Below are 22,362 nucleotides of genomic sequence, written 5' to 3' on the forward strand. Positions count from 1 at the left end.
ATGCAACAATAATGCCAGAACATTATCTATTCAATCCTAATTTTGTTTAAATACGTGGATCCTAAGAAGCTTGTGTTCGTTTTTTTTAGTTTGAACACAATCATAACTCACCAACAAGATTAAGAAATAGAACTCATGTAATTTAAAAATTTTACACATTGCATATTAAAAAGGTAAAACTTATTTCAAATGTATTAATATTCTAATTATGTAATGGGAAGTAATGTTATTTTCTATATCTTCAATAAATTTCAAAATAGCTAAATTTTCCCAATCTTCTTTCTGTGAGGGACTTTGTATTAGTTCCAATGTGAATAGTTCCAATATTCAAAGAGCCCTAGCTAAGTGATTTGTAAAATTCAATGGTATTACTTCACACTAAATAAAATAGGCCAGGAAAAAAACAACAACTCTTCCTTCAATCAACAGAAAATTAACAAAGTTAACAATATAAATAAAATAGATCACATTTATACAGGTTATGCTACAAAAAGGGAAAAATCACAGAGTTTCAAAATAAATATTGCCATTAATTATCTTTTTATAACCTGCAGAGGGCACTCAAGTCCCTTGGGAGAAAAAGTAAAAATTTTAAAAGGGATAACTATTTTTTTTACAAAACTATAATTTAAAAAGACATTTAAAGAAAACATACACTTTGACTTTAAATTTTAACGGATTATTAAAATATATACAGATTTTCACATATTCTATTGTAGAACCAATTCATCGGGTGGGTTTCCATCCCAGGGCACCCATCAATTTGTAAATGCTAAATGTTGTGCATCATACGTTAACACTACACTGCCAACAATTATGCAGATGAGCCAGGGCCTTAGAGAAATCAAACTGGACCTCAGAGCAGCCTGCTTATAAGACAATAAACTAGTCATAGAGATATGGCCTTGCACTGCTCCAGGCTATATATAGACAATATTATCATACCCATAAATTAGTTCAAGAAAACAATTAGAAGCTAGCTGAAGTTCATAAAAGTTTTAATCATTTGTAAGAGTGATCTCATGAGTTCTTTGGAAATTTTTTTGTTAATGAACCTCTTCATTACTATTAACTAACACTGTGTTTGGAGGAAAGATATTTGGATTATTTCCTGACATGACACTAACATATTTCATAAGAAAACCCACCAAATCATACACACTAACATATGTATTATATACATTACATATACATGCATGTACATATGGTTTATATAGATTGATACATATTTCAAAATATATTGCAACATTTTATTAGCTAAATATTTACTGTATAATGAATTATTAAAAATTCTAGTTTCTTAGCAACATAGTCTGGGGATCCTGCCTTTCATCTTATATTTTTACTGATCCTCAATTTCTGTGATTAAGTAACTGGCTATCAAAAGATATTTGAAAAGTTTGGTTACTAAACTGAAACTGATACCCAGGGAAGTTAGAGGTACTTTTTTGAGTCATTGTTTCAATTTAGAAATTGAGTCACAGAGACTTTGGACCAAAATAATGTATAATTACATAAATATATAACTTGTATTGCAAACTGCTAGTAGAATAATGAACAATTATAAGCATTTAAAATGCTCTATCTATAATAAGATTAATCACTAATAATAACTTAGTACTTAAAAACAAATTTTTGTTAAAAATTGTTTCCTTTTTAAGGGTCTCAAACTACATGTGGAATAGATCTGCACATTTGATATCTTGCAAGATAAATTTTAATGATGTTTTTAAAGATGAATTTTTTGAGAAACCCTAACACAAAACACTTCGTAAAATTTTATTCTTAAAATATTGTGGAAGATTCCAAAGAATATTTCAAAGGCTTAAAGTTATGGAAGAAGAGGTACACAGTTAAATGAAAAGGAAGGTAGAAAAATAGTAAACAATGTTGCAGAAAATGGTTAGTTTGATAATTTAAAATAATTCGAAGTATTCTTGTAATGGCATCCTTTACCTTTCTTTATGAACAAAAATCTTCATTCTGAAAGTGAACACAATTATTCTTAGGATGGGAACATAAGTTGTTTCCTCAAGAAAGGACAAAGTTAACAAATAAAGCATTGAAATCAAAAGTCTTAAGATGAATACTTATGTATTACATGTTCTGCAATTGGATTTACCACATAGCATGACCTTTTTAAATGGGAGGAGGCTGGGAAGAAACCATGCAATTTAATAAAACTGAAGGATTTCTCAACCTAAATTGTAGCGACTGCTTTGATTTGGGGGCTATCTCAGGGTCAATGAGTATATTCTCAAGTACATGAAACAAAACTAGAAGATATACTTAGAATGTAATCTTTCTTCTTTTCTTCAAAGTCTGTTTCCTAAAATCATTGTTAGGCAAAGCAAAAAAGAAATGTTTGTTCTATTATGTAAGAAATAAACTTCATTTGGTATTCAATTGACTTTCTAACTTAGCAGACAGGACTTTACATCTTCAAATACTGAAAATAAATTGCATTCTTGGCCCTTGCTTTAAAAGGTTAGAGAGAATAAACGCACACCCTGGTAGTGTTCTAGTGATCTCCCTAATCTCAGTTGCACTTTGTCAGAACGAGGTAACTGGTAGTTAAGTGAAATACCCTAGATCAAAGGGGGATTAATCACCAACTGAATCCTTGCTGAATAAACCTGTCATTCAAGAAAATTATTTCCACTGAACTTAGCAGAGGATTGAAGGTATTTGCATAACAGGGACCAACGTACTTCAGCCAGGTTAAAAGGTTCAGAATTTATCCTATGTTTAGCTTTTTGCCTCCTTTTCCTTTCAGCAGCATGGTACAATGGTTTCTAATCTGATAATACAGCTAACTATCTAAATGATGTCAGAACAGGAAAGTATTGCAAAGTTTGGATGAGGGATGGATCAATTTCACTTTCAGTAACTCCTAAATCTGATTTGTTGGAATTTAAGATGTAATCCTAAAAAAGTCCCTTAAACCTGAGGACTGTTTATTAACATCCCTTTCCTGACCTCTGTCTTAGAAACAGCCGTTCTGCTGTGGAAGCGGTCCCTGCAGAGGCTCTGGATGCAAACCCCACCTCCTCCCTCCCAGGGGTGGTACAGGAGTCTGTGAATGGCTATAAAGTGGTTTGAAATACTATAATAAAAAGGAGAATATTAGCTGTTGTTATTAAGTACAAAATTGAAATATTATAATAAAAAGGAGAATATTAGCCGTTGTTACTATGTACAAAATTGTGTTTCGAGAGTCCTTAAATTATACAATACATAAAATCACAATAATTTCAACTCAAATATTTAGTTGGTGTAAAACACTTACATTTTATAAGACAGACTAATGTTTAACCAAGAAAACATTTTTAAAGAAATAATTCTCTTAAGAATTCCTGACAAGGCTATTTACTTCAAACCGGATATTTAAATCAATTATTTTACGGTAAGAAAGTTAAAAAAATGCCCACCTCTGTAAAGATACTGCTGTCTTAGAAAAGTTTTAAAAATACTGTTTAGAAAAGAAGGGTTTCCCCAAAATCATGAACCAGCTTTTCTGGAGCACATTTTCAGAAATTTAACAATTTTTGTACCGTCTGGGTCTACTGAAGAATAATTACCTATATGATAACAGATTTTATAATCATATTTTGCACTAAAAAGGAATTTAGCAATTTTGTATCTAGAGTAGGTCTGATACCATCCAAATCTTTGGAAATAGGTGCTCATATATTCACTGCAAACACAAAACATCTTTCAAGTAAAAAAAAAAAATGCAAAGAATAGTTATCAAAGAAAATGAATAAAATCCATAGTGAGATAATTTTTTAGAAAATGATTGAAGTTTTAACCCAAGAAAGGACTCTTAAGAGTGTCTTATAGCTTAGAATAAGAACATGTCAATCACGATTAAGCTTCTGGATCGGAATCCCTTTGAAATGCAGCTGTTTCTTCTTTAATTGTGGCAGCGGAGTCTGAAGAAAAGAAAGATCCAGCCTTAAAGATGAGTAAGGAATACAAAATAGCTCAGGATTAGTTGTGGAGTTCAAAGGTCGCTAATTACACTAAGGAGTTCCCAGACACAGGGAAAACATTAAACAGGTCACCTACCAAACGGGAAGCAGACTTTGTCCTCAGAAATTATCCCGAAGTGACAGGTTTCTAGACAAAATCAAAAGCATCACAATGTGTCCAGCTGATCTCAACGGGAGTTGGTTTTAGTTTTGTAGCATTATGTTAGAATGGAATGGCAACAGATGGCCTTAGGTTGCCCACAGCCCCACACTTTTCCAGTCCTCCCTAGATTTCCCTCAGGTTTCTAGATATGTCAAATCAAAGATTCACTGGTTTTTCTGATTGCTTATAGAGTTTGCCCTAGGGAATTATACTGAATCTCTGCTTACTCATTAGATAAATGCCTCTTGTCTACCTTAGTGTACTTTGCTAAACATTTATACAATCAAGATGTCCCAATGGCTCCCTTAATATTAACGTTAAATGATAAGCTTTCCTTGAGTTAAAGAGGGATCAAATGTCTAAAGGGGAGTCATTTTTTTTTTTTTTTAAAGGAAGGTTTTTACTACTATGATGAAGCTAGGCTAATAAGTTAAAGTCCTGATCAGGTAGTTATTCTATTTCCTGTGTTACTAAGGATAATTTTGAAGAGAGAACATTATGCCACGATAATGCCTTGCAGAAAATATGAGTTTATACTGAGTAGGATTGACCTTAATGAAAAAAATCACATTTCAAATCCTAAATTTATATGCAATATCCCTTCAAACTACCATAATTCCCTTTCAAGGAGTTAGCACCTTTTTCTAAGCTTTTCCTTAAGAGACTCATTAAAAAATAGAAACTAAGATATAATTTATTTGTATACTAATCTGTAATGTATATTTTTTCATAACACTTCTAATTCTGTTCCGTGAAAAGAAAATTGACATGGATTAGGATTTGAGGATCTTGAGATTTTATCTTTTCATGAACAGTCACTTAAAGTCCAACTTGACAATGAACTGCTTTGAAAACAGAATGAGACATATAACTGTCAAGACAGGTAAAGATTAAAGAGTATGATTAGATGATTCTCGAGGAAACTAAGATAATGCTAATAAGAAAGCGATAATGACAAATTTAAAGAAAATAGGCTATATGAATTTTTACCTGAACTTATTCATTAATGAACTTAATAAAACATGAAAAAAGCAATATAATACCTAAATTTATCTTTAAAAATTTGGCTGTACACATTAAGTGATCACAAAACACTATGTTCATCTTCTGAAGATATACCACCCCTCTTGCTGACACTCAAACGCAAATTATTGTGGCAGACAATAAGCTTATCTGAAAAGTAACTCTAGAACAGAAATAAATACCTTAACTAGAATTATGCAGATTCTTTATAAGTCAATTGGATAGTTCTGGTTAAGAACAGTTTACTGTTTATAAAGAATTTTGCTTTGTTTTCATTGAATGCTTTGTGTGTTTTTTGTTTTTTTTTCTCAAGAGATTTACAGTTGTTCCTAATGTGGTCTCTGGCATTCTGTAACAACACAATGTATTAGAAGCTTGGTACTCAGGTTTGGAGTAGCAATCCATCAAGAGTGGCTGCCTGCAGGTCTGAACTGAAGAGGAACCTGAGCCTGTATCCATGAAGCTTAGTGGAGAAAAAGGGCTGCGATTGATTAGTCATGTCTGCCACAGGCACAGGAAGGAACATGTGACAGGGTAACTCAGGACTAGAAACACACTGGTTTATGCTCTGAATCATAGTTGAGAAAAATCAAAGGGTAACAAAATTGGAGACATTAGTCTTGAAAGTACTTTTTTGCCAAACTATGTCAGACAAAAAACATCAAACAAGAGCATTTTTACAATTAAATCATTTAATGTTTTCTCATTCATAGGTTATATGCATACATATTAAAAATAAGATTATGATTTAATTTAGGCTATGTTACTATTGTACAAGCCTTATTTAAACACAAGATAATTACAGTAATAATGACCCATATGTCACTGGAGCAGGAGCTTTAGAATTCCAGATGTAATAGTCAGAAGAAATTAGTTTCCGATCTGAAAAATAAAAGAGATAAATTATATTAACAAGAATTCAGTAAGAGACAGGCATTTTAAAGTTTTGGAATACAATTATTTCAAGGAAGGCAATACTTTGAAATATTCATTTTAATTAGACTTTTTCAAGGCATTACTATAACTCTTACCACTTCAAAAATTTGGTTTCACTAAAACAGTAAAATAATCCATGGTTAAGTTTATTTATGTCAAATTAATGCTTAATCAGCTAAACACCCCCCTACTTGAAATAATGATCCTTAGAAACAAAATTTCCATTTCTCCTAAATTTTGTTTCTAAGGATCATTATTTCAAGTACAAAAACAGTAGAAAAAATTTTATTGGTTTCCCTTTTGTAACCTCTTTACCAAGGTCCTGATTAGGATTATATAAAAATGGAAGTTAACACATAAAATACTTAGAACTGTTCCTTGCATACAGTAAGCAATACAGGTTAGCTATTATTATTTAAATTAACATTTTGCATTCAGTATTCCATAGATACATTCTAAAATATTGGTATGTTTGAATTTAGACAAAACCACTGGTTTGTCCAAACTGACCTAACTATACTATGCCTTTACACACACACACACACACACACACACACACACACACACACACAGCATTATGAAGACCATTCCACATATTTATCTCTTTAAAAAACAGCCCAAAAAAATGGTACCAGAGAAAACAGGAAAAACCTTAAGTAGATAAAGAATATGACAGTCTAATTAAATTATTGATACATAGAACTTATTATTGTCCTTAACAAGTAATTGCTTTAGAATCCTGGGGTAAATAATACTATTATTTCCATTTCACAGATGCAGAAACTAAAACTTTGAGAAGTTAACTAACTTGCCTAAAATTATAGATAACAAACTGAGCTAGACTTAAACCCTTGTCTGTCCAACACCAAAGCCCCTGTGAATAACCCCTGAATAAAAGTGTGTATTATAAACAGAGCAAAATAAATCCAATTTTAAAGTCCATCTCTACACCAATTCTTGCCCATCCAGATAATTTCATAAACAGAAGAAAGCAGAGGACAATATGAAGTATACAAACTCTTTCACAGAATAGGATCAGGCCAGAATTTTATAAATTGGGATTATTCCCTGATCTCTTTCAGTTACATTTTAATTTTACCTTAGGTAATAACTATATAACATCATTTTAATTCCCTCAAGTTAGTATGAATCTATACAACTTACGTGTGCTTATTTTTGGTTTTCCTGATGCAAAAACTTGAACTGAATGCTGATCCGCATAACACCCAGTAAGTGTGTAATCTAAGATCCTAAAATGAAGCTAGAAAAATAAGAAAAATGTACCATATTGAGGTGATTCTTTGGTAAAAATAAAAGGTCCCATTTTTTTCCTTGACACAATTTTGGGAATTTATTTCAAAAAATTCACAAATTTTAAATCACAAATATTGAAGCTGAATATTTTGTGTATGCACACATGTATACATATACACACACCGTTTCCCTTTTGCATTAGGGTCATATCCTTGGAAGGCAGGCATCATGAAATCCTTCACATATAGTAGGCACTTCACTAATATGAACTCTGACCCAAACTGCAAGGTATCCTTATTGTACAAATGAGAGAACTGAAGTTGAGATTAAAGCAATGAGAATCCCAGCATGTAAGTAGCTGAGCTGGCACTTGAACTCAGACTAGACTGATTACAGAGCTGATGCTCCTTCCTCTATGGCAGTGGTCGGCAAACTCATTAGTCAACAGAGCCAAATATCAACAGTACAACGACTGAAATTCCTTTTCAGAGCCAAATTTTTAAAACTTAAACTATATAGGTAGGTGCATTGTTATTAACATAATTAGGGTATTCCTAAGCTGGCCTTTGCTAAAAACTCAAGGCGCCAAAGAGCCGCATGTGGCTCTTGAGCCGCAGTTTGCCGACCACTGCCCTACGGTGTCTGGTGTTCTGGATATTCTCTTTTACCTCTAAGGATATGTGGTTGTGATATGTTTAGATCATAAATCTTGTACATGCAGAAACGTATATATCTTCTACCAAACCACAAAAATACAATTACAAAAAGAGAAACACTAGTTTATTCTGGTGTTCAGAAGAAATGAAATGCTCTATTTAATTTTCCAGAAAAATGAAATTTAACTTTTATATAACTAAGCTTAGAAGTCACCCCTTCTCTCACCTATAAAAGTTCTAAAATGTAATCCACAGGTCTCAGATTTTAATTGACAATATACGTCGTCAGTATAAATGCCAATTATTATGTGGGATTCTAACAGCAAGGGCCATTAGTACCTTCTCTGAAAGCATAGCCCTGGTTGCCTGAGTAACAATGATATTCACATTAACTATGAAGGTTCTATCAATATATCTTACAGAGCTCCAGTAGCCTTGGTTCTCTTCATCTTTGCTGCTAAAAGTTCCTGATTTTGCAATAACCTGATAACTTTTCTATACTTTTTTCTTTTATCTCCCTTTCTTGCAAATTTCTCCTACTTCCTAATTTTCTCATTTTGATTACCAAACTAACTGATCACTTGCATGGAATGTAATTTCCAGATCTCTGCAATGTCTTTCCTGTTGCAATTAGCATAGTTCTGGATGCTGAAAGTTATGACAAGGTTGATTTCCAAAAAGCTATATATCATGAAAATAAGTCTATTTAATGAACACAAATATGTAGTACATGCTTTTGATTAAACTACATCTGGTTAGGTGATGGAAATGAATAGAAAAGTCATAATCCCTGTCTTTGAAAGACAATGTATTGTAGTAACTAACATCCCACATTTTTTCTGAAAAATATCTGGAAGCAGGAATTTTTATATTAATCCTTGAAACAAAGCTTGTGGACATAGTAGTTGAAATTAAGACAGAAGAAATGAATGTCACAAGTGTACTTTTGACTTCAGAAGTACTAATGCTTTTATGTATGGATTTCAATCTCTCTTCTTTGATACTATTCTATTTAGCTTTTCTTGTTACCTTTTTGATCACTTCTTCAATTTACTTCATTGGTTCTTCCATATCTTTCTCCTTATTTTCTCTTATCTTTTTTATTTTTATTTTTTATTTTTTTAATCTTATTTCCTCTGACTCGACTATTTCTTCTCCATGGATAACTCCCAAATCCTATATATAGTTGAGCTCTCTTTTGAGAATCCTGCTCCAAATTTTTAGCTACATTCTGAACACTTACACTGGGATACATTGCTATCACCAGCAATATTCATGATATGAAGCCTGCTCCCTCTCAACTTTCTCCACATCAGTATTTTCTTCTAAGTACTATGTTGATCTGCTCATCAAATATTTATTGTGGCAAGTATTGGACTAGATGTTGGTAGTAAAACAATGAGTGAATGAGACTCACATGGTCTCCACTCTCTTGGAGCCTCAAGTCTTGTTTAAATTACATATATTTTCAATAATACCATCTTTGACTTAAAAGTACTTGTCTCTATATTTAATTAGTGACCAACGCTTTATGTTTATTATAATTCCTACAGCAGTCTCTTCCCTTATTCTCATCCTTTCTCTTTCGGTGACACTACAGGAGCTCAGCATCATTAACTTATACCTTTCATCTGGAATACTAATAATAGAGCTAAAAAATAGTTTCTTTGTCTATAGTTATTTTTTTCTTTTACCTTCTTCACATACATTCTAGCTTAATCTTCATAAAGTATCACTTTCTGAAAGACCACTCCTCTACTCAAAAAAATTATGACATTTTCTAATAAAGGAATAAAAATTAGAGTGAAACCTTCTACAATTTACACCTAAATCATGTATCCAACCTTATGTGCTACTATTGTTCCTGGCACTGGTTCTTAAGCATGCTTTGTTATCCTTCAATCTTCTATGTTATCTCTTTAATTCATACAAATGTTAGTCTTCATGGCTTCACATTCATGCTTAGGTATCTGGGCCTCAGAGTTTTGTTTAAATTCCATTTCTACTGCAATACTTTCCTTGACCACATTGATCAGAAGTGCTCACTTTGTCCTTGAAATACCAAAAGCTATTAGCACTGATCAATTGTTGACATGGATTATTGAAAATAACTCTAGGGGAAAAGGACTACATTTTACATTTTTGGTATACAAATTTCACATGTGATAAGGATACCTGTGCAGAAATAGATTAAGGTGAGGTGTTTAGGTCATACTTACTTGCATCACCTTAAAAAAGTTTTACAGTATTAACTGAAATAGAAAGTTACTAATACTAAACAAAAATAATCTCACAAAAATAAAAAAAGAACAGCACAGACAAAAACAAACACACACACACACAAACACCCCCCAGAATTTTAAAAAATGGCTAGAAAACATTAAAAATCAATTAGATATATGTAATTTAGAAGCAAAAGAAAGGTTTCTAAGGGAGTGAGCCATACAAATATATTACCTTTAAATATGCTGTACCCGCAATACAAATGTGGTCAAATGGCTGCTTGTCATGGCTCTTGGCTCCAAAAGTTATAGTTCCAGAAAGACTAATTTCCATTGATTTTGGGAACTTCTGACCTAAAAACAAAAATATGCCAATCAAATATCGTAAATTACGTAGATTCTAAAGCAAATGGATGAAAAATAATCAATAAACAAAACCTGGCTCACCAATAATCCAGATCAATAAGCTTTTTTCTCGAAATACTTCGAGCTGGCCAAAACTAACTTTGTATTCCACGTGTGTGATTGGACCTCTTTAAAAAAGGACAATACAAAAAAAAAAAGAAGAAAAAAAGATCACAGACATAGCAATTTTAAGAAATCTAAGTCAAATCTTGCTACTGTTACTTAATACAAAGGTAGCATAAAAGCATTTCTATATTTAAGCTGGCAGAATAGAGTAGAACAAATAATACTATATGTCAAAAAATGCCAGAAGCACAATAAACATTATGTGATGACATATATTTCATTAATTCTAAAGATAAATGTAAAATAATATAAAATATATTAATAGTCACATAGATTGACATATTAAAACTGTAATTTTACTATACACTTTGCAAAGAATTATGCTGTAGAACAAGTTTAAAAGTAGAATTGATGAGAAAGTACAGTTGACCCTTGATTAACATAGGTCCCTACAACAGTTCAAACCTGTGTTGTCTATAGGTCAACCTTTTCAATCTATAGTTGGAAATCCCCAGGTGTGAAGGGTCAAGTGTAGATAAGTTTTTGAGGAGCCGAAAGTTATACATGGGTTTTCCACTGTGCAGGGTTGGTAGCTCAACCCTCAACTGTACAAGAGTTAACTGTAATCTTTCAATAATCTTATATGATTGATTTAATTCACCAAATAGTCGATAGCAAGGCTTGTCTTATGTAGAGAGAAATTGCTAGAAATAAAGCCAGGAGTGAAACAATCTCTGAGAAAGCTATGCTGGCTTATGTTTATATTTATTAGCATGCTTAACCAGAAAAATAAAAAAGACAGATTTAAAGACAGAGATTATTTTTATCACTATGTTTTGGTTCAGAATCAGCATTCGTTTGAATAGCATTAAGAAAAATCTAAAAAGTAAGGTTAAAAACAAAGACAGTTCACTATAGGGCAGTGGAAATGTACTAAGGCAAGCAGAAATCATGGCATCATGTTATTTTATTCCTACCTATTATAAAATGGTATATGAGCTTCACAGAATTCAAAATTATTTTTCACACTTTCATGAAGTTTTAAATTAACTGTTATTTTTAGTTGTGCTTCTTCCTCTTTTATTTGATAAAAGCCCAAAATTGGTGGGACAGGAACCTGGAAATAAACATATACAAACTTATATAATTGTCAGGTTAATGGGTTTAAAATATCAATGGCAATTGAGAAAAAAATCTTGCAGTAATATATTCATTATTTAAAGATACATTGTTAAGGACTAATGGGTTACTCCAAGTTGTTTATATAATAGATGATGGAGCTACATTCATTGTAAAGGCAAAGATTCTTCCATCTCTTTCTGTTCTCAGAGATGAGAAAGGTGCCTGATAAAGGTGTGCAATTCATTTTTGCATTCTTTTTCCTACTCTTGCTCATCCAGGTTCCCCTCCTTCAGGCTCTCTATGACCTGCCATTTAGGACAGGCACTGACACACTGCCCACAGTTCCTGTTGCCCCATCTGTATATTGTGACACTCCACCCCACACCCAGCTCAGCAGTAGCTTACCAAATTGGTCATCAATAATTGATTGAAAGGGAGACAATCTGTAAGTTGGGGTGAGCACATCAATATTTCTAGTACATCTGAAATAAGAAATAGGAAGGACCTACTTTTACAGTGCACGTCCTAATACTGGAGGACATATGCAAGCTGAGAAAGCTAGGTGGAAGAGGAGACTGAGAAGCAGGGATGAGACCAACAGTGTAGACCTTGAGTATAAAGTAATTTCAATTTTAATTTCTGACTGTAGTTTCAGTAAAGTCTGGGTCTACTTCCTATCCTTGAATGACAGTGAGATTGTCTTTTGTCTTCTCAAAAGTAAATTCACTTAAATTAGCTTGAGTAGGTTTTTCTGAACCACTGATTCACAATTATTGTATAAGAGACAAATGGTAAAGTGGGTTTTGGAATCTGGAAAATTTGGGTTCAAATCTAGGCTCTGCTACTTAGTAGTTATATGACCTTGTACAAGCCACTGAAGGAGAGTCTTTGAGACTCTCCTTATCTGTAAAGTGGGAATAAAAATACAAAGGTTTTGAAAGTATTAGAGAAAATACATGTAAAGTGCCTAGGACAATGTCTGACACAACAGTTTTTCAATAAGCAATAAACAGCTATTAATGATATTATATATTTAATAACCACAGCTGCCAAGGATTAAAGGCATTTTTACAAGTTCGTGGTTCAAACCATAATTATACCAAGATCTTCCCTATGACTATAAACCCCTTATTTGGGAATATTAAAAAAAAAATTCCATGACTTTGAAAACATTAAGTGGACACCAGATAAGAGGCATCTTATTCAAAGAATTGAATCTTCATTTTCATTCATCTGGTAAATGACTCATGAAAAGTTCTCCTTTGGACCAAATGTATGAATGATCTGCAAAGTCTCAACTTTTTCAAGGTTGTTTACCTGGGAAGTGTAGTAACATAAGTTGAATGACTCTAAAGGTGGAGTGAATGGAAATTTGTAAGGTCCACTGAATGCAGAATCATCCATTGTATCAATGCTACTAGAAGTCAGAATGGCAGAATCAAGAGAAGTCACACAAGGATGAACTAGAATATCCTGAAGTGGAGATCCATTGGTAGGGAGACTCAAGCTGATGGTAACATTTGGCATGATTCCTTCTAAATCACACTGTAATACAAAAGGAAAATTATTACCAAGATCTTAGAAGCAAACATCTTCTGGGCAAGACTTTCCTCAATTTATCTGAATCATTTTCCACAACGTAACTCACTTTTCTCTTAAGACATTGCTCTCTTTGCTGTCTGTTCTCGTTAGTAGTTCTATCATGCTCTCAGACACTCAAGCCAGAGACTAGGAGAGCCTTTCTGGAATCCTTTGCTTTTCCTTTCAACCTTTAAAAAGCTATATTAAACCCAGTGACTTCTCTCCATTCTTGTTGCAAACACACTGGTCAGGACTTTACAATCTTGGTCATAGTCTTGTAAATGTATTTAGTTTTGTTTTCCTCTAACCAATCCACCCTCCATTAGTGTCTCTATCTTAATGAAACATAATTTTAATTATACTGTATCCATGCTAAAAACCTTTCAGTAGTTTCCTCTTAGCTTTGTATTACTTTGAAAACCTTTCATTATTTGGCTACCACTTACATCTTCCATCATTTTCCACCCTGCAACTAATGCTGTAGACATAATGAATTCTTAAATAAATCATAATATCCTATACCTCCATGCTTGTTATGTGCTATTCCCTCCAGCTACAATCTTCTTTTCTCTTTGTAACTTCAGTTCATGTGATGCTTTGGGCCTTACATTCTGTATTGTCAGCTCCACAGCCTCTCTCTGCAATGTAGAGAAGCCCAAGATCTTTTTTCCTATGTGGTCTGTGTTAGTTTGCCAATGAGAGGTAATGAGAGACTTGGAAGGTGGAGGGGAAAAGAAAGTCAGTTTTCAAGGAAGGTCATGGAAGCTAGATTCGACAGCTTCACAGACCTCCGTTTTTCTTCACATCCTTAATGTCTAGCACATTGCTATGCATAAGAGACACCCCAAAAATATTTGCTGAATGGATATAGTTTTCTAATTATGGAGTCTATCTTTCTTTTCCATTTTAATCTGAAATATTTCATCTTTTACATTTTATCTATTGACACACACACACACACACACACATATATATATATATATATATACACTCAAGAATATATGTGCTATAAAATGTAAATACTTAAAAAGTAGGCAGGCATATAAAAAGTACCATGCATAACTAGTGGTTTATAAAGGTCTTTCAGTGACAGTTACAATAATATCAATCACATTTGAAAATAAAAATGCTATACACTCTTATTATAATACTTAAAAAAATATATTTTAGTGCTTTAACTTCTATACCATCTGTCATTTTATCTCCATATGTGAATTAGCAAGAAAAAAAGTTTTGTTTTTTGACAGATATTTATGAAGATAACAAAGTATGCAAGTATTAATAGCAAATACTATTATAATTTTTAAACAATCAATTTATATACTTATTTAATTAGCTTCTAATATTCTTACAGGGATCAGGAAAATGCAGCCATTATGGAAACTACCAACAAATTATCCACTTCCTAAGCATTTAAAATAACAGATCACCAGTCATTTATTTTAAAAGAAATCTTTGTACCACCCTTTAAAACCAATCTGGCATATGTAAATGTGGGCTTTTAACTAGAAATTATAAAAACAGAAGGGTCCTAGGAAATTGATTTTAAAAATAAGCAAAAAATTTAAGAATTAAGATTTTTTCCCAAAGACATGGAAAATTAGCAGTAAAGTGGGGACTAGAACTTTAGTCCACTGTTTTTTGGTTATCTACTAGGACAAAGATAAAATCAAGATAATTACTTCCATTTACAATAGGCTTCAAAATAAAACTTTGTATACTAAGCTTCTGAAATACTTAAAAAATGTTTAGCTAACATATATACTATTTACATACAACTTTAAAGAAAGATTTATTATGTGGATTAAAGTACAGCTATACGCTTTTTATTTTTAGAAGAAAGTTTTTTTGAAGAAAGTTTTCCATAATTTGTATCAGACAAAAAAATAGAAATCAACCTAAAATTCCAATACACAATAAACTAGGGTCAGCTTATTAATGAGCTGAGACATTTAAACACCATAGTATTAATTATTAGTAAATTATATATAACACTAGAGGCCCAATGCACAAAATTCATGCAAGGGACTCTGCCCTCGCAGCCCTGCCTTGCATGTTTGGAAGGTCATCCGGAAGGTCATCCGGAAGGTCATCTGGACGGTTGTTCTGCTGTTTGGTCTAATTAGCATATTAGCTCTTCATTATATAGAATATTCCCTACTTATTGTCACAGAAATATAAGAAAAAAGACTTCAACTGTGTTAAGACTTACAAATAACCCACGAACACCTCAACTTTGGAGCTATTTATACTTCTAATAAACTTAATAACTGCTATGTATTTTTTATCATGATGGAAGTGAATTTAAACATATACATTCGTAAGTCACTTTAATGTAAAAGGGAAAAGGAAGACCCAATTTATCCCAGGACGGTTCTACCTCTCTGTTCTTGAAATCTACTTTTATTTATAGGATGTGTAGTCAATATTAAATTTGATATATTCTTATTCTTATTCTTATTCATATTCTTAAGTACAGAGAACAAAGATAGAAAAATAAAGGTACCTGAGAATATTAATATCCACTTGTAAAAATTGTACTTGGAGGTTTTTATTTAGATCATTATTCAACATGGTACTGATCACTGCTATCTATTATTATTTCTGTTGACTTTTCCTACTTTCTAACCAGAGGACCCCATATTAACTCATTACTTGTTTAAATAAATCAAGAGCCTTTCAAAATGGCTTTAGATATTAAATCTGAGGTTTGTCAGTCTCACCCCTCTAGAGAAAACGGAAAACAGATACGGGGGTCTTAAAATATTTTCACAAATTATTTAATTATTTTAAAAAGGCGAAGCCCAATTCCAGTCCTTGAATGCAGACCAGACTTAGTGACCTGTTTCTCAACAACAGAAAATGGTGGGAGTGAAGCTATCTAGCTCCAGTTTTGGTAATAAAAAATATAGCTTCTACTTGTGCCCCATGTCTGTCTCTCTCTCTCTCTCTTTTTTTAAAATATATTTTATTGATTTTTTACAGAGAGGAAGGGAGAGAAATAGAGAGTTAGAAACACGAGAGAGTCATCGATCAGCTGCCTCTTGCACGCCCCCTACTGGGGACATGCCCACAACCAAGGTACATGCACTTGACCGGAATCGAACCCGGGACCCTTCAGTCTGCAGGCTGACACTCTATCCACTAAGCCAAACCGGTTTCGGCCCCATGTCTGTCTCCTGTCTAACCATTTGATCTACAAAAAACTAGTCACTAAGTTGTGAGGACATTCTTAAGCAGCATGTTGAAAAGTTCACATGGAAAGGAACTAAGACCTCCCACCATAAACCACTCATGTGCGTTAGATGTTCTAGCCCCTATCAAACCTTCAGGTGATTATTGCTCCAGCTGAAATCTAGACTGTAATTTCATGAGAGACTTCATATCGGAAGTTTCAACTAAGTTGCTCCTGAAATCCTGACCCACAGAAATGATAATAAATGTCTTTGTTGGGACAATGGAGCAATTCGTTACTGTAGCAAGATATAACTAAGGAATGTAAAAAGATAATTTTATCAAATTTGATATGAATTTAACATCTAGTGACTGCTGTTTATGATAAAAATCAACAATCTATAATAATCTATAATAATCATATATAGCATATATATAATATGCTAATTAGACTGGCCAGCCTAATGACCTTCCTGAAATCCCTTTGGATGTCCTTCTAGACAAAGCTGGGGATTCAAGGACTGAGGCGGCGGCTGCGAGGGCTGAGCCCCTTGCACAAATTTCATGCATCGGGCCTTTAGTGCCATATAACGATGTAAACTAAAATCAATAAATGTTACTTTTCTCCATAGGTGTTAAATGGTATGATAAAACAAGTACCAGAGAAAAATCTCACCTTGCAAGTGACAGTTCCAACTACTTGCCATGTATCTGCAATATCCTGTTTATCATATTGCATAGATTTTACTTTTTCAGTGATAGAAATAGAAACTTGTGGTTTTCCTTTGTATGTCCCAGCTTTCCAGGCTGGCTGTTTTTGTGGATGAGTCACAGAAGCAAAATTGATGCTATCCAACGAATTCTGTAAGTTGGCATCTAATACAGTTCCAAAGGGGCAAGCCTGTAGAAGCAGGTCAGGCAATTGGCTCAGCTTTGTATTTAGCTCAGTATCCATTCTTTGACTTGAGTAAAGAAAATCCTGTATCCCAAAAAGAAGCTCAAAGCCTTGTGAAATTGCACTAATGCTAATTAGTGCTGGACGAGGAGATAAAGTTTGTTCAACTAGTGGAACACAAGCATATACTATGCCATTCTTCAGAAAAGCAACAACTGGCCAGAGTTCTTCACCTCCCACTTTAAGTCCATACACAGATGTTTTATTGATGCGAGAACAGCTATCACGACTCTCCATGAAGTCCTTATCTTCATCCAATAATCTAAGTTCGAAGAGTAATGATTTAAGAAAGGGACCATCTTCAGGAATAGGCACATAACTTGTTCCATTGAAGACTTTGGCTCGTTTTTCAACAGTTGGAAACCGTCTGCAGTATGGAAACAAAAACATCAAAAATTATTCTTCCAAGTAAAATAAAAATGGAAGACCCCGAAAGCAAAAAACAAACTAAAAACTGAAGGTAAATAGTAATAACAAAATACACAGTAACAAACACATACACACCCACGAAAACCGTAACCCCAAAAATGTTATATTGCTTGTTAAATTCTGACTATAGTAACGAACTGTTGCATAGTTGGTATATTATCTCAAATGATAAAGTATCATTATCTACTACTAAACATAATTTAATAGTTTATTTTTTTAAATAGGTAGAGAACATCGTTCTAATTTGAAATCATAGTCTCTTGGCCATTGAGATTCCCACTTGATAGGCAAGGAATGTGTACCTGGCCACATTTTAGGAATCTATAAGAACTTTACTTTCTGATCCCAATTTAGTAGAGGAGGATCAAAGGAAGTGGTTTGATTTAACCCTCTACAATTTTTAGTTTACTAGTTGAGATGATAAAATTACAAGAGGAATATTCTATTCTATTTAACCTAGAGTGAATAACAGGTACCCCAAGTTTTCTTGCCAATCCCTAAAAAACAACAACAAAAAAAACATTTTAGTAATAATGATTTACCTCTCTGGCCCTCGAAGATAGTATAAGGTAATAAAAAAATCTGAATAATCCTTTATGATTTGCATGCTCTAGGTTCAATGGTAAGTTACTAATTCATCCCTTTTTTGGGGGGTGGGAATCAGAAAAGAAGGTGGTTTTGTTCATTTATAGAAATGTTAGATCATATTTTCTTAGTTAAAAAAAATATGTGCTTTCTCTATTCCTTATCTCTCCACAATCCAAACAAAATCAATCTCTTGGCTATTAACTTCTGTGTAAATTACCTAACTTCCCCAAGTCTTTTTTCTTATTATTAATAGTAAAATAAAAAAGTGGCTAATTCTCGTTAAGGATCAAGAACACACATTGGCCAAAATAAATTTTTTTCACTAATTCTACTAATAAAACATTGATGTTTACTAATATTGTTTAAAATGAAAAACAATATATTGAAATGTATCAGTGTATTGGTGATCCTTATTCATTTACCTTCTGATGCATTTTCTTAGTTGAGAAAGGGAAAGATTTAGTTAGCACTCCAGTAATGTTGTAGGTGGATACCATTTCTTTCTCTGAGTCTCTGGATAAGAATAGCTGAGAACTTTGGACTAAACTCTACTACAAAACATAATTTAATAGTTAATTAAATTATTAGAACAGTACCTTACAGTCTAGTTACTTAAAGGATAATCAAAGTTCTTCTTAAATGCAAGAATTTAATGACTGAATGTAAACTAAGAAGTTAATCTGGGACCTTTACAATGCTTCAACGTATGCTCAATAAATATTTTTGTTGGATGATTCAACTTGCCATTTTGGATTTATTCTAGGCCTTTTCTAAAATGGTCCTATGAGGTACAATAACACTATGAGGTACACTAACAACCTCAGTCAGACTTAACCTGATACTATTACTAGTATCTATCCAGGCAGAAAACCTCTAAAATAGAATCTAAATGAAGTTTCTTTTGTGGGGTAAAAATAGTTAGACACAGGAAAGATCATTTATCTTTTTAAATATTAAATTTTGGTCATTATTGTTTGGCATATATGTGGGTAATATGTTAGAGCATATCTGTTTAGCCCTACCACTAGTCCCAACAAGTCAGAAAACTGAAATAATAAAACTTAACTAATTCATTCAACAATACAGAATAAGTGACAAATCAATTATTTGAACCAAACTTGCTGCCTCTATTAAGATGTTGAAGTGCACAACTAAACATATCTGAATTTTTCCTTCTGAAATATTCTGAGCTCAGTGGGAAAAAAATTCTGAAAACAAGCATGACTTCTTCAAGGAGGTTATTTTTGATAAGCTACAAAGCCACAATTACAAATACAGTACGGTCTTGGTACAATAACAGCCAAGTAGCAGAAATAAGACAGACCAATGGTTATATGGGAAACATAATAAACCATCAATAGCTCCACAAATCAATGGAGAAAATATGTATTGTTTGGAAGATGATGTTGGAAAACTGGCCCACTGTATAGAGAAAAACAAAATGGGAATCCTAAATTAACACCATATCCAAAGGTGGCCTATGGATAGATTAAAGATGTAAATATAACAAATAAAATGACAAAGTTAAGAGAAGATAATGTAAGAAGATATCCCTCAAAGTATTAAGTACTTTGCTTGCAATAAACTTAGTGATTTCTGTTCAATCAAGGGCAACATTAATTAGCAATAAATGAAGAGAAAATATCTGTAGCTTAAAAAATGACATAAGACTAGTATTTCAAGAATACACAATTAACTCCTGCACATTGACAGAAAAACAAAACAAAACAGCAAGTCTCAAAGAAAAAAAAAAATGAACAAAGAACATCTATAGGCAAGTCACATAAGAGGGAATCCAAAGGGTTAACAATCATTGCTACACAGAGAAAATCAAATGAAAATAAAATACTATTGTGGCAAAAACTGAAAAGAAAAGAAAGGCGATACAGGGACCCTCATTGCTAGTGAGAGTGTAGACTGGAGAAAGTATTATTCATTTGGCAATATTTAGTCAAAATCAGCTCAGATATGCCCCATACACCTTTTGAGGTTATCTACCATAGCACTGTTCTGATGGCAGAGTTGGAGGCAACCTGGGATACATCACTCTGGAAGAGGATAGGTAAATATCGAAGGTGTAAACCATGGATTACTACAGAGCAAGTAGAAGTAATGACTTAGACCTGCACTGTCCAATATAGTGGCCATTAGCCATATGTGATTAAACATGAAGGTAAACAATATTGAGTTCCTCAGTTGCTATAACCACATTTCAAAAGCTGTATGTGGTTAGTAGCTATAACATTAGCACAGATTTAGGACATTTCCCATGACCATCACTGCAGAAAATTATATTGAACAGTGCTGCTCAAAATAACATGGAAGCTTCTTTAAAATAATGCTGAGAAATCTGACAAATGAAAGGGAATGAAATCGAAGGAACAATGATATAATTTGAAAAATGAATACACACACACAAATACAAAGATAGCAACAAAGATATGTTACCTATGAGGCAAGGAGAATGGCAGAAATAAAGATACAAAAGAGAATATATTAATAAAATGAGGAGTACTTTGGATAGAACAATGAGGCTAATAAACCATACTGGAGAATATTATTACCACCCTTACATAAGGTAAAAACAAATGTAAGTCTGTATTCTGGGGGGAAATGGTAAACTCCAACCTGATGCCCCTTAGTAACAAAAATTGTTTAGGTTGCAAAGCGGGAATCTTTCATGTCCACATTACCAACCACTTTTCATTTAAAATCACTGTCATCTTTATTTGCTTCAATCTCAGTTTAGGTCTACTACTTCACTACAGAGCTTTCCTCAGAAAAGAATGAATTTGTTGGCAATACATAAACTGTCAATAGCCACTGAGAATAAAAGGTGAAACAGATTATTCAATTGCCACCCACATTTTCTGCAGTTATTATACAGTACTCTTCGCAGTTATTTTGGTACATGTGGCAAATTCTAGAAATAAAACCAGATCAGCTTACACCATCTAAGAAAAAGTGAATACAATGTAATTTGGTACTTTTCCCATTTTCTTCAACAATTAGGAGTTAAACTATCTGAAATTTTTTAGGAATGAAACACGATAAGATGAAAATAACAGTCTGATACTGCTCAGCAAGGATTTTCCAGATGAATTAAAATGCCACTGACTGATTTTTAGTAGTGCAAGAAAAATTGTATACACGTGTTCCCTTCCTTTCGTCTCCACAGCAATACTAAGCAGGTGCAGTCATTTTAGACATAGTACTACTAAATAACACTGTTAGAAAACACACAATACTTAACATGTGCCAGGCATCAACCCATTTACAACACTATGAGTTAGTATCATTAACATATTCCTTTAACAGGTGAACTAGAGGTTAAGTAATTCGCACTAGGCTTCGGATCAGCGACACACTGCATCGCAAAACTGTGCTCCACGATCCATTCCTCCGACTGATGGTCCCGGAGGATTCAGACTCGCATTTACCTGGAGAACCTGACCGTGCCGCAAAGGGGAGTTCCGGGTTCGTGGCTTACGAGCCACACCGCTCGCTGAGCCATGGTAAGCCGCTAGTGCATCAGGGCACCCCTAAGGCCGCCACGGAGGAGAGCGCAGACCTGCTTTCTCCGATGGGTTCTTAACAGAAGCCCGAGTTTCATTGCTCCGAGCTGCCTCCTGCCCCACCACGAACAGGTGCGGCTCAGCGGAGAAGCGAGCGCCTTCAGATGCAGTGACTTAAAAAAGCCTCTGAGTCCGTCCCGGCCAACACAGGCCGCGGCAGAATTCTGCGAATCCGCACCTAGAATCCCGAGAATTTAAGAAGATTCCCCAGCAATCCCAGGACTGGCTTCCTCTAAATC

General features: G+C 33.5%; 1 protein-coding gene across 9 annotated transcripts; it reads right to left on the reverse strand.

Moving 5' to 3' along the window:
• Positions 1-3,177: 3,177 nt before the first annotated feature.
• On the reverse strand, positions 3,178-22,308 carry AP5M1 (adaptor related protein complex 5 subunit mu 1). 9 transcript variants are annotated; one of them, XM_036435664.2, is made up of 10 exons: positions 21,989-22,308; positions 17,253-17,898; positions 13,139-13,366; positions 11,677-11,816; positions 10,676-10,761; positions 10,464-10,582; positions 7,261-7,357; positions 5,964-6,042; positions 4,072-4,122; positions 3,184-3,935 (listed from the first exon to the last, which is right to left on the reverse strand). In XM_036435664.2, exons 1-9 carry the CDS (start codon positions 22,060-22,062, stop codon positions 4,095-4,097), a joined length of 1,497 nt encoding a protein of 498 aa, XP_036291557.1. In that variant the 5' UTR covers positions 22,063-22,308; the 3' UTR covers positions 3,184-3,935; positions 4,072-4,094. The 9 variants fall into 9 exon arrangements, 7 of the variants coding, with proteins under 7 accessions (XP_045436241.1, XP_036291557.1, XP_036291550.1 ...); XM_036435657.2 differs by having other exon boundaries at positions 3,184-3,957; XM_036435650.2 differs by lacking the exon at positions 3,184-3,935 and having other exon boundaries at positions 4,098-4,156.
• Between the last annotated feature and the right edge of the window lie 54 nt (positions 22,309-22,362).

This window comes from Pipistrellus kuhlii, unplaced genomic scaffold (assembly GCF_014108245.1).
Source record: "Pipistrellus kuhlii isolate mPipKuh1 unplaced genomic scaffold, mPipKuh1.p scaffold_m20_p_1, whole genome shotgun sequence".
Taxonomy (NCBI): Eukaryota; Metazoa; Chordata; class Mammalia; order Chiroptera; family Vespertilionidae; genus Pipistrellus; species Pipistrellus kuhlii.